Below are 18,286 nucleotides of genomic sequence, written 5' to 3'. Positions count from 1 at the left end.
ATGGTGTGACACATGTGAGTAATACTTGTGATGAAAGAAGTGAGCAATACTCGTTATGATAAAAATGAGTAATGCTCGTCATCATACAGGTAATACTCGTTATCAACGTGTAATGATACAGGCGAGTAATACTCGTCATGATACAAGTGAGTAATACTCGTTATCAACATGTTATGATACGGGTGAGTAATACTCATTATCAACAATCACATGGTGTAACACATGTGAGTAATACTTGTGATAGAACAAGTGAGTAATACTTGTTATGGTAAAAATGAGTAATGCTCGTCATGATACAAGTAATACTCGTTATCAACGTGTAATGATACAGGTGAGTAATACTCGTATTTATACAAAGTGAGTAATACTCATTATCAACATGTTATGTTCCGGGTGAGTAATACTCGTTATCAACAATCACATGCTAAGTGAGTAATACTCGTCATGATACAATTGAGTAATACCCGTTTTCTATGTGTTGTGATACAGGTGGGTAATACTTGGTATGATACAGGTGAGTAATACTCGTTATGATACAAGTGAGTAATACTCGTTATCAAAAATCACATGGTGTGACACATGTGAGTAATACTTCTGATGAAATAATTGAGTAATACTCGTTATGATAAAAATGAGTAATGCTCGTCATGATACAGGTAATACTCGTTATCAACATGTAATGATACAGGTGAGTAATACTCGTCATGATACAAGTGAGTAATACTCGTTATCAACATGTTATGATACGGGTGAGTAATACTCGTTATCAACAATCACATGCTAAGTGAGTAATACTCGTCATGATACAATTGAGTAATACCCGTTTTCTATGTGTTATGATACTCGTTATTATACAAGTGAGTAATACTCGTTATGATACAAGTGAGTAATACTCATTATCAACAATCACATGGTGTGACACATGTGAGTAATACTCGTTATTATACAAGTGAGTAATACTCGTTATGATACAAGTGAGTAATACTCGTTATCAACAATCACATGTTGTGACATGTGAGTAATACTTGTGATGAAAGAAGTGAGTAATACTCGTTATGATAAAAATTAGTAATGCTCGTCATGATACAGGTAATACTCGTTACCAACGTGTAATGATACAGGTGAGTAATACTCGTCATGATACAAGTGAGTAATACCCGTTATCAACATGTTATTATACGGGTGAGTAATACTCGTTATCAACAATCACATGCTATGATACAAGTGAGTAGTACTCGCTATCAACAATCACATGCAATGATGCAGATGAGTAATACTCGATTTCTACATCAACATGCTGTGATACAAGTGAGTAATACTCATTATGATACAAGTGAGTAATAGTCGTTATCAATGTGTCATGATACAAGTGAGTAATACTCGTTATAAACATGTTATGATACAAGTGAGTAATACTCGTTTTCAACATGTTATGATACGGGTGAGTAATACTCGTTATCAACAATCACATGCTATGATACAAGGGAGTAGTACTCGTTATCAACAATCACATGCAACGATGCAGGTGAGTAATACTCGATATCTACATAAACATGCTGTGATACAAGTGAGTAATGGTCATTATGATACAAGTGAGTAATACTCGTTATCAATGTGTCATGATACAATTGAGTAATACCCGTTTTCTATGTGTTATGATACAGGTGGGTAATACTTGTTATGATACAAGTGAGTAATACTCGTTATGATACGAGTGAGTAATACTCGTTATACACGTGTTATGATACAGGTGAGTAATACTCATTATGATACAACTTGTTATCACCAACTCAGAGGCAATGCAGCAGCGCCATTTGTCGATGTAGCAGCATAAGCTAGTCAGCTCTCTGCGCTAAAAGTAGTATAGTATCGTAACAATGTCGCTGAAACTTGTAATATCCAGGTCACGACATGTAAATGGAGTATTGTTGGCATTTTTTTGGATGTCTTTTAGAGCAGTGGTCCCCAACCACCGGGCCGTGGCCCGATTGGTACCGGGCCGCAGAAGAACTTTTTATTAAAAAAAAAAAAAAAAAAAAAAAGTTTTTATTTTATTAAATCAACATAAAAAACACAATATACGCTTACAAATAGTGCACCATCCACAAAAGACTCCCTTTTTCATGACAAAGAAGAAAAAAAGAAAAAAAAAGGACACCCCCCCGGGCCGCGGGACAAATTATTAAGCGTTGACCGGTCCGCGGTTACAAAAAGGTTAATTACCATCACATTATAATACAGCTAAGTAATATTAATTATGATACAGGTGAGTAATACTTGTTATCAACAATCATATCATAATACAGCTAAGTAATATTAATTATGATACAGGTGAGTAATACTTGTTATCAACAATCATATGGTATGACACAGGTGAGTAATACCCGTTATAATACAGGTGAGTAACACTCATTAACTACTGTCGCATTATGATGCAGCTGAGTAATACTCATTATGATACAAGTGAGTAATACTCATTATTTACTATCACATCATAATACAGCTAAGTAATATTAATTATGATACAGGTGAGTAATACTTGTTATCAACAATCACATGGTATGACACGGGTGAGTAATACCCGTTATAATACAGGTGAGTAACACTCATTAACTACTGTCACATTATGATGCAGCTGAGTAATACTCATTATGATACAAGTGAGTAATACTCATTATTTACCATCACATCATAATACAGCTAAGTAATATTAATTATGATACAGGTGAGTAATACTTGTTATCAACAATCACATGGTATGACACAGGTGAGTAATACCCGTTATAATACAGGTGAGTAACACTCATTAACTACTGTCACATTATGATGCAGCTGAAATTATTAAGCGTTGACCGGTCCGCGGTTACAAAAAGGTTGGGGACCACTGTTTTAGAGTACTTTATGGGCTCAGTAGTGTACTCGCATTAGCTGTGTTGTTAGCCACCTCCGACTTGCCATATTTTACGATTTAGAATGCATAAAATAAACAACACGGGCAGGATTGCGTCGATCTCTTTGCTCGTTACGTCAACCGAGAGGGACAAAGCCAGAAATGTACCGGCGAGGTCGGCTAAGTCGAGGTACCACTCAAGTCCTAATCGTGTCCCGTGTCGCAGGCCCGAGGTCGAGCCCGAGCCAAGGACAGCGTTTACATCGTGATCGAGGTGAAAGGCTCCGGCGTGACGGAGAAGGAGTCCGTCAACGAGTACCGCAAGGACCTGATGACCGAGGCCACGGCCAGAATCCGACAGTTGAGTCCCGACGACTACAACAAGAAGGTACCCACTCGTCTCCGGCGTGTCGGCTCCTTCAACCATCTCCGGCTTTCCTCTCTCCCCCAGATCAAAGAGTTCCAACTCCAGGCCATCCTGGAAGATAAGATGAAGAAGACAAAGTCGCAGCAGAAAGGCAAGAAGCTGGCGGAGCCGTCGGAAGTGGAGCTGAGCTGCAGGAAGTGCAGCAAGTTGGTGTGCAAGGGCGACGACATCCAGATCATCGAAGGCATGCACCGCGTCAACGTGTCCCCGCACTTCAGGTGGGCCTCGCTTGCTATGTCACCTGTGTCCACCAGGTGGGGACTTCTGACCTTTCAGGTGCTGCCATCCATTATTGCACAAAACCCAAATCTGGTAAAGTTGTCACGTTGTGTAAATGGTAAATACAAACCCCGTTTCCATATGAGTTGGGAAATTGCGTTACATGTAAATATCAACGGAATATAATGATTTGCAAATCCTTTTCAACCCATATTCAGTTGAATATGCTACAGAGACAACATATTTGATGTGTTTTTTTTTTGCAAATAATAATGAACTTGGAATTTCATGGCTGCAACAGGTGCCAAAGTAGTTGGGAAAGGGCATGTTCACCACTGTGTTACATCACCTTTTCTTCCATAAACGTTTGGGACAACATAGTTGATGTTCAAACTCATAAACTCTATATATTTTTTTGCAAATAATAATTAACTTAGAATTTCATGGCTGCAACACATGCCAAAGTAGTTGGGAAAGGGCATGTTCACCACTGTGTTACATCACCTTTTCTTTTAGGGAACTGAGGAAACTAGTTGTTGAAGCTTTGAAAGTGGAATTCTTTCCCGTTCTTGTTTTATGTAGAGCTTCAGTCCTTCAACAGTCCGGGGTCTCCGCTGTCCTATTTTACGCTTGATAATGCGCCACACATTTCTGACGGGAGACAGGTCTGGACTGCAGCCGGGCCAGGAAAGTACCCGCACTCTTTTACTACGAAGCCATGCTGTTGTAACACGTGGCTTGGCATTGTCTTGCTGAAATAAGCAGGGGCGTCCATGATAAAGTGGCTTGGATGACAACAAATGTTGCTCCAAAAGCTGTATGTACCTTTCAGCATTAATGGTGCCTTCACAGATGTGTAAGTTACCCATGCCTTGGGCACCAATACACCCCCATACCTTCACACATGCTGGTTTTTTAACTTTGCTTCAAAAACAGTCTGGATGGTTCGCTTTCCCTTTGGTCTGGATGACACAATGTCAAGTATTTCCAAAAACAATTTGAAATCTGGACTCGTCGGACCACAGAACGCTTTTCCACTTTGCATCAGTCCATCTTAGATGATCTCGGGCCCAGAGAAGCCGGCGACGTTTCTGGGTGTTGTTGATAAATGGCTTTGGCTTTGCTTGGTAGAGTTTTAACTCACACTTACAGATGTAGCGACCAACTGTAGTTACTGACAGTGGGTTTCTGAAGTGTTCCTGAGACCCATGTGGTGATATCCTTTACACACTGATGTGGCTTTTTGATGCCGTACCGCCTGCGGGATCCAAGGTGCGTGATATCATGGCTCACGTGCAGTGATTTCTCCAGATTCTCTGAACATTTTGATGATATTGCGGAGCGTAGATGGTGAAATCCCCAAAATTCCTTGCAATAGCCGGTTGAGAAATGTTGCTCTTAAACAATTTGACGAATTGACAAAGTGGTGACCCTCGCCCCGTCCTTGTTTGTGAATGAGTGAACATTTCATGGAAGCTGCTTTTATAGCCAATCATGGCACCCACCTGTTCCCAATTAGCCTGCACACCTGTGGCATGTTCCAAATAAGTCTTTGATGAGCATTCCTCAACTTTTCTCAGTCTTTTTTGCCACTCGTGCCAGCTTTTTTGAAACATGTCGCAGGCATCAAATTCCAAACGAGCTAAGATTTGCAAAAAATAACAAAGGTTTCCAGTTGGAATATTTGGGTAATATTTGGAGGTGTGACTGTCCTTACCGCACTTTCTGCAAAGCATTCTGAAATGCAACCAAACATTCCTTGCAGTGAACTTTACATCCGGAAAGGAAACTCGGCTCTTGCAAAACGTCTTCTGGACTACGAGACCAACGGCACCGTCGCATGCAAGAACTGTGGCCAGGTAGGACCAGTTCTAGATTTGTACTCAGTCCAGTTGCAAGTTTGTTCCACTTGAAGACTTGTTCTTACTTCTTCTATTCCTCTTTCCTGAGACATAACCATTCAGAGTTTGATATTACAGTGACGTTACGGTAATGTTACTGTAACATTAAAGTAATGATACAGTAACATTATAGACATGTGACTGTGACGTTACAGTCCATCCATCCATCCATTTTCTACCGCTTATTCCCTTTTTTGGGGCTGCGGGGGGCGGAAGGCGGGGTACACCCTGGACAAGTTGCCATCTCATCACATGTTACAGTAACATGATTGTAATGTTACAGTAACCTTCCAGTGACGTTATAGTAATGTTACAGAAATATCACAGTAATGTCTCAGTAACATTAGAGTAACGTTACAGTACCTTTACTGTATAGTTCCAGTATCCATACAGTGACGTTATAGTAGTGTTTCAGAAATATAACAGTAATGTCACGGTAACATTACAGTAACTGTACAGTTATGTTACAGAATTGTTATAGTGCTGTTACAGTTATGTTACGGTAAACTCACAGTAATGTTACAGTAACTTCAAAGGTACATCACAGTAATGTAGCAGTAACGTTACAGTTATGTTAAGGTAATGTTAAAGTTATTTTATAGTAATGACACAGTAGCTGTACAGGAATGTCACAGTAACATTAGAGTAACATTACAATACCATTATTGTAATGTTACAGTAACCTTACAGTGACATTATAGTAATGTTACCGAAATGTAACAGTGATGTCACAGTAACATTACAGTAACGGTACAGTTATGTTACAGAAATGTTATAGTGCCGTTACAGTTATGTGTATGGTAAAATCACAGTAATGTTACAGTAATATAACAGTAATGTTACAGTAACTTTAAAGGTACATCACAGTAATGTCACAGTAACGTTACAGTTATGTTACGGTTATGTTACAGTTATGTTACAGTAATGTTACAGTAATGTTAAAGTTATTTTACAGTTATGTCACAGTAGCTGTACAGGAATGTCACAGTAACATTAGAGTAACATTACAATACCATCATTGTAATGTTACAGTAACCTTACAGTGACGTTATAGTAATGTTACAGAAATATCACAATAATGTCACAGTAACATTACAGTAACGGTACAGTTATGTTACAGAAATGTTATAGTACTGTTACAGTTCCGTTACAGTAAAATCACAGTAGTGTTACAGTAATATAACAGTAATGTTACAGTAATATAACAGTAATGTTACAGTAACGTTAAAGGTACATAAAAGTAATGGCACAGTAACGTTACAGTTATGTTACAGTAAAAGTACAGTCATGTGACAGTAATGTTAAAGTTATTTTACAGTAATGTCACAGTAGCTGTACATACAGGAATGCCACAGTAACATTAGAGTGATGCCACAGTACCTTTACTGTATTGGTACAGTAACCTTACAGTGACGTTAGAGTAGTGTTACAGAAATATAACAGTAATGTCACAGTAACAGTACAGTTATGTTACATGAATGTTACCGAAATGTTATAGTACCATTACAGTTATGTTACAGTAAAATCACAGTAATGTTACAGTAACGCCACAGTACCATTACTGTATTGGTACAGTAACCTTACAGTGACGTTAGAGTAGTGTTACAGAAATATAACAGTAATGTCACAGTAACAGTACAGCTATGTTACATGAATGTTACAAAAATGTTATAGTACCATTACAGTTATGTTACAGTAAAATCACAGTAATGTTACAGTAATATAACCATAATGTTACAGTAGCGTTAAAGGTACATAACAGTAGTGTCACAGTAATGTTACAGTTATGTTACAGTAACATTACAGTAATGGTAAATTTACTTTACAGTAATGTCACAGCAGCTGTACATACAGGAATGTCACAGTAACATTAGAGTAATGTTACAGTACCATTAGTGTATTGTTTCAGTAACCTTACAGTGAGGTTATAGTAATGTTACAGAAATATAACAGTAGTTTCACAGTAACATTACAGTAACAGTGCAGTTATGTTACAGAAATGTTATAATACCGTTACAATTATGTAACAATAAAACCACAGTAATGTTACAGTAATATAACAGTAATGTTACAGTAATATAACAGTAATATTCAAGGCACATAGCAGTATTGTCACAGTAACATTACAGTTATGTTACAGTAACATTCTAGTAATTTTACAGTAATGTTAAAGTTATTTTACAGTGATGTCATAGTAACTGTACAGCAATGTCACAGTAACATTATAGTAACGTTACAGTACCATTACTGTAATGTTACAGTAACCTTAGTTTGAGTTCAACATGAGTAAAATATTGTACATGTCTACAATAGTTTTTATAGAAGTTGAAATAGTACGTGCAGTTTGAGTTCTAATGTAGTAAAATATTGTATGTGACCATAATAGTTTTCATTGAAGTTTAAATAGTACGTGCAGTTTGAGTTCTAAAGTTGTAAAATATTGTGTGTCCATATTTGTTTTTATGAAAGTTGAAATAGTACGTGCAGTTTGAGTTCTAAAGAAGTGAAATAACACATGTGTCTATAATGTTTTTTATTGAAGTTGAAATAGTACGTGTAGTTTGAGTTCGAAACAAGTAAAATAGTGTGTGCGTCCATAATTGTTTTTATTGAAGTTAAAATTGTGCATGCAGTTTGAGTTTAAAGTAGTAAACTATTGTTTATGTCCATAATATTTTTTTATAGAAGTTGAAATAGTACGTGCAGTTTGAGTTCTAAACAAGTAAAATTATGTATGTGTCCATAATTGTTTTTATCGAAGTTAGAATTGTACGTGCAGTTTGAGTTCCAAAGTAGTAAAATATTGTATGTGACCATAATAGTTTTTATAGAAGTTGAAATAGTACGTGCAGTTTGAGTTCTAATGTAGTAAATTATTGTACGTGTCTACAATAGTTTTTATAGAAGTTGAAATAGTACGTGCAGTTTGAGTTCTAATGTAGTAAAATATTGTATATGACCATAATATTTTTTTATAGAAGTTGAAATAGTACGTGCAGTTTGAGTTCTAAACAAGTAAAATTATTTATGTGTCCATAATTGTTTTTATCGAAGTTAGAATTGTACGTGCAGTTTGAGTTCCAAAGTAGTAAAATATTGTATGTGACCATAATAGTTTTTATAGAAGTTGAAATAGTACGTGCAGTTTGAGTTCTAATGTAGTAAATTATTGTACGTTTCTAGAATAGTTTTTATAGAAGTTGAAATAGTACGTGCAGTTTGAGTTCTAATGTAGTAAAATATTGTATGTGACCACAATAGTTTTTATAGAAATTGAATTAGTGCGTGCAGTTTAAATTCTAAAGTTGTAAAATATTGTGTGTGTCCATATTTGTTTTTATAAAAGTTGAAATAGTACGTGGAGTTTGAGTTCTAAACTAGTAAAATAACATATGAGTCCATAATGTTTTTTATTGAAGTTAAAATAGTATGTGCAATTTGAGTTCTGAGGTAGTAATATAATGTATTTGTCTACAATTGTTTTTATAGAAGTTGAAATAGTACGTGCAGTTTGAGTTCTAAACTAGTAAAATAACATGTGTCCATAATGTTTTTTATTGAAGTTACAATAGTATGTGCAATTTGAGTTCTGAGGTAGTAATATAATTTATTTGTCTACAATTGTTTTTATAGAAGTTGAAATAGTACGTGCAGTTTGAGTTCTAAACTAGTAAAATAACATATGTGTCCATAATGTTTTTTATTGAAGTTAAAATAGTATGTGCAATTTGAGTTCTGAGGTAGTAATATAATGTATTTGTCTACAATTGTTTTTATAGAGGTTGAAATAGTACGTGCAGTTTGAGTTCTAAACTAGTAAAATAACATGTGTCCATAATGTTTTTTATTGAAGTTACAATAGTATGTGCAATTTGAGTTCTGAGGTAGTAATATAATGTATTTGTCTACAATTGTTTTTATAGAAGTTGAAATAGTACGTGCAGTTTGAGTTCTAAACTAGTAAAATAACATATGTGTCCATAATGTTTTTTATTGAAGTTAAAATAGTATGTGCAATTTGAGTTCTGAGGTAGTAATATAATGTATTTGTCTACAATTGTTTTTATAGAAGTTGAAATAGTACGTGCAGTTTGAGTTCTAAACTAGTAAAATAACATGTGTCCATAATGTTTTTTATTGAAGTAAAAATAGTATGTGCAATTTGAGTTCTGAGGTAGTAAGATAATGTATTTGTCTACAATTGTTTTTATAGAAGTTGAAATAGTACGTGCAGTTTGAGTTCTAAACTAGTAAAATAACATGTGTCCATAATGTTTTTTATTGAAGTTAAAATAGTATGTGCAATTTGAGTTCTAAAGTAGTAAGATAACATATGTGTCCATAATAGTTTTCATAGAAGTGGAAATAGTACGTGCAGTTTGAGTTGCAAAGTAGTGAAATGTGGTGTGGTTGCAGACCTGGGGCTCCATGATGGTGTACCGCAGCATCGACTGTCCTTGCCTGCAGCTAAAGAACTTGGTGGTAAGCATGGGAGACAAGAAGATGAGTCACTTCACCAAGTGGAGCGAGCTGGCCGTCAACTTCCAGGCCTTCGACTACATCGAGCACGCCAGCTGCTTGGCCGACCACACTTTCTAGGTAAACAAAGGCTCGACTACATCGAGCACGCCAGCTGCTTGGCCGACCACACTTTCTAGGTAAACAAAGGCTCGACTACATCGAGCACGCCAGCTGCTTGGCAGACCACACTTTCTAGGTAAACAAAGGCTCAACTACATCGAGCACGCCAGCTACTTGGCCGACCACACTTTCTAGGTAAACAAAGTCTCGACTACATCGAGCACGCGGGCTGCTTGGCCGACCACACTTTCTAGGTAAACAAAGTCTCGACTACATCGAGCACGCCAGCTGCTTGGCCGACCACACTTTCTAGGTAAACAAAGTCTCGACTACATCGAGCACGCCAGCTGCTTGGCCGACCACACTTTCTAGGTAAACAAAGTTTCGACTACATCGAGCACGCCAGCTGCTTGGCCGACCACACTTTCTAGGTAAACAATGTCTCGACTACATCAAGCACGCCAGCTGCTTGGCCGACCACACTTTCTAGGTGAACAAAGTCTCGACTACATCGAGCACGCCAGCTGCTTGGCCGACCACACTCTCTAGGTAAACAAAGTCTTGACTACATCGAGCACGCCAGCTGCTTGGCCGACCACACTCTCTAGGTAAACAAAGGCTCGACTACATCGAGCACGCCAGCTGCTTGGCCGACCACACTTTCTAGGTAAACAAAGGCTCGACTACATCGAGCACGTGGGCTGCTTGGCCGACCACACTTTCTAGGTAAACAAAGTCTCGACTACATCGAGCACGCCAGCTGCTTGGCCGACCACACTTTCTAGGTAAACAAAGTCTCGACTACATCGAGCACGCCAGCTGCTTGGCCGACCACACTTTCTAGGTAAACAAAGTTTCGACTACATCGAGCACGCCAGCTGCTTGGCCGACCACACTTTCTAGGTAAACAAAGTCTCGACTACATCGAGCACGCCAGCTGCTTGGCCGACCACACTTTCTAGGTAAACAAAGTCTCGACTACATCGAGCACGCCAGCTGCTTGGCCGACCACACTTTCTAGGTAAACAAAGGCTCGACTACATCGAGCACGCCAGCTGCTTGGCCGACCACACTTTCTAGGTAAACAAAGGCTCGACTACATCGAGCACGTGGGCTGCTTGGCCGACCACACTTTCTAGGTAAACAAAGTCTCGACTACATCGAGCACGCCAGCTGCTTGGCCGACCACACTTTCTAGGTAAACAAAGTCTCGACTACATCGAGCACGCCAGCTGCTTGGCCGACCACACTTTCTAGGTAAACAAAGTTTCGACTACATCGAGCACGCCAGCTGCTTGGCCGACCACACTTTCTAGGTAAACAAAGTCTCGACTACATCGAGCACGCCAGCTGCTTGGCCGACCACACTTTCTAGGTAAACAAAGTCTCGACTACATCGAGCACGCCAGCTGCTTGGCCGACCACACTTTCTAGGTAAACAAAGTCTCGACTACATCGAGCACGCCAGCTGCTTGGCCGACCACACTTTCTAGGTAAACAAAGACTCGACTACATCGAGCACGCCAGCTGCTTGGCCGACCACACTTTCTAGGTAAACAAAGACTCGACTACATCGAGCACGCCAGCTGCTTGGCCGACCACACTTTCTAGGTAAACAAAGACTCGACTACATCGAGCACGCCAGCTGCTTGGCAGACCACACTTTCTAGGTAAACAAAGGCTCGACTACATCGAGCACGCCAGCTGCTTGGCAGACCACACTTTCTAGGTAAACAAAGGCTCAACTACATCGAGCACGCCAGCTACTTGGCCGACCACACTTTCTAGGTAAACAAAGTCTCGACTACATCGAGCACGCGGGCTGCTTGGCCGACCACACTTTCTAGGTAAACAAAGACTCGACTACATCGAGCACACGGGCTGCTTGGCCGACCACACTTTCTAGGTAAACAAAGGCTCAACTACATCGAGCACGCCAGCTACTTGGCCGACCACACTTTCTAGGTAAACAAAGTCTCGACTACATCGAGCACGCGGGCTACTTGGCCGACCACACTTTCTAGGTAAACAAAGTCTCGACTACATCGAGCACACGGGCTGCTTGGCCGACCACACTTTCTAGGTAAACAAAGTCTCGACTACATCGAGCACGCCAGCTGCTTGGCCGACCACACTTTCTAGTTAAACAAAGTCTCGACTACATCGAGCACGCCAGGTGCTTGGCCGACCACACTTTCTAGGTAAACAAAGGCTCGACTACATCGAGCACGCGGGCTGCTTGGCCGACCACAGTTTCTAGGTAAACAAAGTCTCGACTACATCGAGCACGCCAGCTGCTTGGCCGACCACACTTTCTAGGTAAACAAAGTCTCGACTACATCGAGCACGCCAGCTGCTTGGCCGACCACACTTTCTAGGTAAACAAAGTCTCGACTACATCGATCACGCCAGCTGCTTGGCCGACCACACTTTCTAGGTAAACAAAGGCTCGACTACATCGAGCACGCCAGCTGCTTGGCCGACCACACTTTCTAGGTAAACAAAGTCTCGACTCCATCGAGCACGCCAGCTGCTTGGCCGACCACACTTTCTAGGTAAACAAAGTCTCGACTACATCGAGCACGCCAGCTGGTTGGCCGACCACACTTTCTAGGTAAACAAAGTCTCGACTGCATCGAGCACGCCAGCTGCTTGGCCGACCACGCTTTCTAGGTAAACAAAGTCTCGACTACATCGAGCACGCGGGCTGCTTGGCCGACCACACTTTCTAGGTAAACAAAGGCTCGACTACATCGAGCACGCCAGCTGCTTGGCCGACCACACTTTCTAGGTAAACAAAGGCTCGACTACATCGAGCACGCCGGCTGCTTGGCCGACCACACTTTCTAGGTAAACAAAGTCTCGACTACATCGAGCACGCCGACTGCTTGGCCGACCACACAATATAGGTAAACAAAGTCTCGACTACATCGAGCACGCCAGCTGCTTGGCCGACCACACTTTCTAGGTAAACAAAGTCTCGACTACATCGAGCACGCCAGCTGCTTGGCCGACCACACTTTCTAGGTAAACAAAGTCTCGACTACATCGAGCACGCCAGCTGCTTGACCGACCACACTTTCTAGGTAAACAAAGTCTCGACTACATCGAACACGCGGGCTGCTTGGCCGACCACGCTTTCTAGGTAAACAAAGTCTCGACTACATCGAGCACGCCAGCTGCTTGGCCGACCACACTTTCTAGGTAAACAAAGTCTCGACTGCATCGAGCACGCCAGCTGCTTGGCCGACCACGCTTTCTAGGTAAACAAAGTCTCGACTACATCGAGCACGCCGGCTGCTTGGCCGACCACACAATCTAGGTAAACAAAGACTCGACTACATCGAGCACGCCGGCTGCTTGGCCGACCACACTTTCTAGGTAAACAAAGTCTCGACTACATCGAGCACGCGGGCTGCTTGGCCGACCACACTTTCTAGGTAAACAAAGGCTCGACTACATCGAGCACGCCAGCTGCTTGGCCGACCACACTTTCTAGGTAAACAAAGGCTCGACTACATCGAGCACGCCAGCTGCTTGGCCGACCACACTTTCTAGGTAAACAAAGGCTCGACTACATCGAGCACGCCGGCTGCTTGGCCGACCACACTTTCTAGGTAAACAAAGTCTCGACTACATCGAGCACGCCGACTGCTTGGCCGACCACACAATATAGGTAAACAAAGTCTCGACTACATCGAGCACGCCAGCTGCTTGGCCGACCACACTTTCTAGGTAAACAAAGTCTCGACTACATCGAGCACGCCAGCTGCTTGGCCGACCACACTTTCTAGGTAAACAAAGTCTCGACTACATCGAGCACGCCAGCTGCTTGACCAACCACACTTTCTAGGTAAACAAAGTCTCGACTACATCGAACACGCGGGCTGCTTGGCCGACCACACTTTCTAGGTAAACAAAGTCTTGACTACATCGAGCACGCCAGCTGCTTGGCCGACCACACTTTCTAGGTAAACAAAGTCTCGACTACATCGAGCACGCCAGCTGCTTGGCCGACCACACTTTCTAGGTAAACAAAGTCTCGACTCCATCGAGCACGCCAGCTGCTTGGCAGACCACACTTTCTAGGTAAACAAAGTCTCGACTACATCGAGCACGCCAGCTGCTTGGCCGACCACACTTTCTAGGTAAACAAAGTCTCGACTGCATCGAGCACGCCAGCTGCTTGGCCGACCACACTTTCTAGGTAAAAAAAGTCTCGACTACATCGAGCATGCCGGCTGCTTGGCCGACCACACAATCTAGGTAAACAAAGACTCGACTACATCGAGCATGCCGGCTGCTTGGCCGACCACACTTTCTAGGTAAACAAAGTCTCGACTACATCGAGCACGCGGGTTGCTTGGCCGACCACACTTTCTAGGTAAACAAAGTCTCGACTACATCGAGCACGCGGGTTGCTTGGCCGACCACACAATCTAGGTAAACAAAGACTCGACTACATCGAGCATGCCGGCTGCTTGGCCGACCACACTTTCTAGGTAAACAAAGTCTCGACTACATCGAGCACGCGGGTTGCTTGGCCGACCACACTTTCTAGGTAAACAAAGGCTCGGCTACATCGAGCACGCCAGCTGCTTGGCCGACCACACTTTCTAGGTAAACAAAGGCTCGACTACATCGAGCACGCGGGTTGCTTGGCCGACCACACTTTCTAGGTAAACAAAGGCTCGACTACATCGAGCACGCCAGCTGCTTGGCCGACCACACTTTCTAGGTAAACAAAGGCTCGACTACATCGAGCACGCCAGCTGCTTGGCCGACCACACTTTCTAGGTAAACAAAGTCTCGACTACATCGAGCACGCGGGTTGCTTGGCCGACCACACTTTCTAGGTAAACAAAGGCTCGGCTACATCGAGCACGCCAGCTGCTTGGCCGACCACACTTTCTAGGTAAACAAAGGCTCGACTACATTGAGCACGCCGGCTGCTTGGCCGACCACACTTTCTAGGTAAACAAAGTCTCGACTACATCGAGCACGCCGGCTGCTTGGCCGACCACACTTTCTAGGTAAACAAAGTCTCGACTACGTCGAGCACGCCAGCTGCTTGGCCGACCACACTTTCTAGGTAAACAAAGTCTCGACTACATCGAGCACGCCAGCTGCTTGGCCGACCACACTTTCTAGGTAAACAAAGGCTCGACTACATCGAGCACGCGGGTTGCTTGGCCGACCACACTTTCTAGGTAAACAAAGGCTCGACTACATCGAGCACGCCAGCTGCTTGGCCGACCACACTTTCTAGGTAAACAAAGGCTCGACTACATCGAGCACGCCAGCTGCTTGGCCGACCACACTTTCTAGGTAAACAAAGTCTCGACTACATCGAGCACGCGGGTTGCTTGGCCGACCACACTTTCTAGGTAAACAAAGGCTCGGCTACATCGAGCACGCCAGCTGCTTGGCCGACCACACTTTCTAGGTAAACAAAGGCTCGACTACATTGAGCACGCCGGCTGCTTGGCCGACCACACTTTCTAGGTAAACAAAGTCTCGACTACATCGAGCACGCGGGTTGCTTGGCCGACCACACTTTCTAGGTAAACAAAGGCTCGGCTACATCGAGCACGCCAGCTGCTTGGCCGACCACACTTTCTAGGTAAACAAAGGCTCGACTACATTGAGCACGCCAGCTGCTTGGCCGACCACACTTTCTAGGTAAACAAAGTCTCGACTACATCGAGCACGCCGGCTGCTTGGCCGACCACACTTTCTAGGTAAACAAAGTCTCGACTACGTCGAGCACGCCAGCTGCTTGGCCGACCACACTTTCTAGGTAAACAAAGACTCGACTACATCGAGCACGCCAACTGCTTGGCCGACCACACTTTCTAGGTAAACAAAGGCTCGACTACATCGAGCACGCCAGCTGCTTGGCCGACCACACTTTCTAGGTAAACAAAGGCTCGACTACATCGAGCACGCCAGCTGCTTGGCCGACCACACTTTCTAGGTAAACAAAGTCTCGACTACATCGAGCACGCGGGTTGCTTGGCCGACCACACTTTCTAGGTAAACAAAGGCTCGGCTACATCGAGCACGCCAGCTGCTTGGCCGACCACACTTTCTAGGTAAACAAAGGCTCGACTACATTGAGCACGCCGGCTGCTTGGCCGACCACACTTTCTAGGTAAACAAAGTCTCGACTACATCGAGCACGCCGGCTGCTTGGCCGACCACACTTTCTAGGTAAACAAAGTCTCGACTACGTCGAGCACGCCAGCTGCTTGGCCGACCACACTTTCTAGGTAAACAAAGTCTCGACTACATCGAGCACGCCAGCTGCTTGGCCGACCACACTTTCTAGGTAAACAAAGGCTCGACTACATCGAGCACGCGGGTTGCTTGGCCGACCACACTTTCTAGGTAAACAAAGGCTCGACTACATCGAGCACGCCAGCTGCTTGGCCGACCACACTTTCTAGGTAAACAAAGGCTCGACTACATCGAGCACGCCAGCTGCTTGGCCGACCACACTTTCTAGGTAAACAAAGTCTCGACTACATCGAGCACGCGGGTTGCTTGGCCGACCACACTTTCTAGGTAAACAAAGGCTCGGCTACATCGAGCACGCCAGCTGCTTGGCCGACCACACTTTCTAGGTAAACAAAGGCTCGACTACATTGAGCACGCCGGCTGCTTGGCCGACCACACTTTCTAGGTAAACAAAGTCTCGACTACATCGAGCACGCGGGTTGCTTGGCCGACCACACTTTCTAGGTAAACAAAGGCTCGGCTACATCGAGCACGCCAGCTGCTTGGCCGACCACACTTTCTAGGTAAACAAAGGCTCGACTACATTGAGCACGCCAGCTGCTTGGCCGACCACACTTTCTAGGTAAACAAAGTCTCGACTACATCGAGCACGCCGGCTGCTTGGCCGACCACACTTTCTAGGTAAACAAAGTCTCGACTACGTCGAGCACGCCAGCTGCTTGGCCGACCACACAATCTAGGTAAACAAAGGCTCGACTACATCGAGCACGCCAGCTGCTTGGCCGACCACACTTTCTAGGTAAACAAAGACTCGACTACATCGAGCACGCCAACTGCTTGGCCGACCACACTTTCTAGGTAAACAAAGTCTCGACTACATCGAGCACGCCGGCTGCTTGGCCGACCACACTTTCTAGGTAAACAAAGGCTCGACAACGCTTTTATTCAGACATACATTTATGTCTGCCAATCATCAACGACTGTGCTACACTCAAGGAAAAGTGCTAAAATCCACATCAAAATCAGGATTTTAGGGAAAGTAAATAAAAAAAAAAACTTTGATAAATTTATGATTGTGATTTATGTTAGGCCAGCAGCTTCTCCATATTTTCTTGCATAAATGTCCCCCGTGCGTCAACTCTCAATTCCACCTTTGAACTTTTATTTTTGTAGTTTTTTTTAAAATCATTTTTATGCCAAATTATATTTTGCAACGGATGCAATGGAACGGTGAGTTGTTGTCAAATTTTATGAAAATATAAACGTGTAATAAAATGTTCATGATAAAAAAGAAACTTCCAGATGTCTGATGTTGTACAAAAATACGGTAGTTTTATGAAGTTGCGTACTGTAATGATAATGCTGCTACGGTACTTCCTGTGAGCGGCCTCTCTGTCAAACACACCATCAGCAGCTTCTTCATACTTTCTTGAATAAATGTCCCCCATTAAAGAATTCTTGACTGGCGTTATTTGACTGGTTTCATAGTCATGGTGCGGTTTGTACAAAACAAAACGACTTACATATAATGACATACATGAACGTGATTATGAACGGGATGATGTACGTGATTATGAACATCATCATGACCGTGATCATGAACAGGATCATGAACGTGATTATGAACGTGATCATGAACATCATCATGAACGTGATCATGAACGGGATCATGAACGTGATTATGAACATTATCATGAACTTAATTATGAACGTGTTTATGAACGTCATCATGGACGTGATCATGAACCTGATCATGAATGTACGTGATTTTTAACATAATTTTGAACATGATTAGGAACATGATTATGAACATAATTATGAATGTGATCATGATCTTGAATGTGTTCATAAACGTGATCATGAACGTCATCATGAACAGGATCATGAACGTAATATTGAACGTGATTATGAACATAATCTTGAACTTGATCATGAACGTGATTATGAACATCATCATGAATGGGATCATGAACTTAATTATGAACGTGTTTATGAACGTCATCATGGACGTGATCATGAACTTGATCA

At 42.7% G+C, this 18,286-nt stretch overlaps 1 protein-coding gene across 7 annotated transcripts in view; it reads left to right on the top strand.

Annotated features, from left to right (window-relative positions):
• Nucleotides 1–17,713, top strand: part of ifih1 (interferon induced with helicase C domain 1) — a 63,908-nt gene extending 46,195 nt beyond the window's left edge. Inside the window, exons 13-18 of one of the 7 annotated variants that reach the window (XR_009802979.1) lie at nucleotides 3,117–3,278; nucleotides 3,342–3,535; nucleotides 5,302–5,395; nucleotides 9,854–11,983; nucleotides 12,043–12,101; nucleotides 12,456–17,713. Coding sequence is in view for 1 of the 7 variants with exons in the window: in XM_061879936.1 (XP_061735920.1) it covers nucleotides 3,117–3,278; nucleotides 3,342–3,535; nucleotides 5,302–5,395; nucleotides 9,854–10,036 (633 nt within the window). In the remaining 6 variants the exon portion in view is untranslated. Of the gene's footprint in view, nucleotides 1–3,116; nucleotides 3,279–3,341; nucleotides 3,536–5,301; nucleotides 5,396–9,853 lie in introns of all 7 variants that reach the window. The other 6 variants (XR_009802974.1, XR_009802978.1, XR_009802975.1 and 3 more) reach the window with 6 other exon arrangements.
• Nucleotides 17,714–18,286: the final 573 nt, after the last annotated feature.

The sequence above is a fragment of the Nerophis ophidion genome, linkage group LG19 (assembly GCF_033978795.1).
Source record: "Nerophis ophidion isolate RoL-2023_Sa linkage group LG19, RoL_Noph_v1.0, whole genome shotgun sequence".
NCBI lineage: Eukaryota > Metazoa > Chordata > Actinopteri > Syngnathiformes > Syngnathidae > Nerophis > Nerophis ophidion.
Note: the sequence above shows the minus strand (reverse complement) of the source record. Positions and strands in the feature narration are given on the sequence as shown.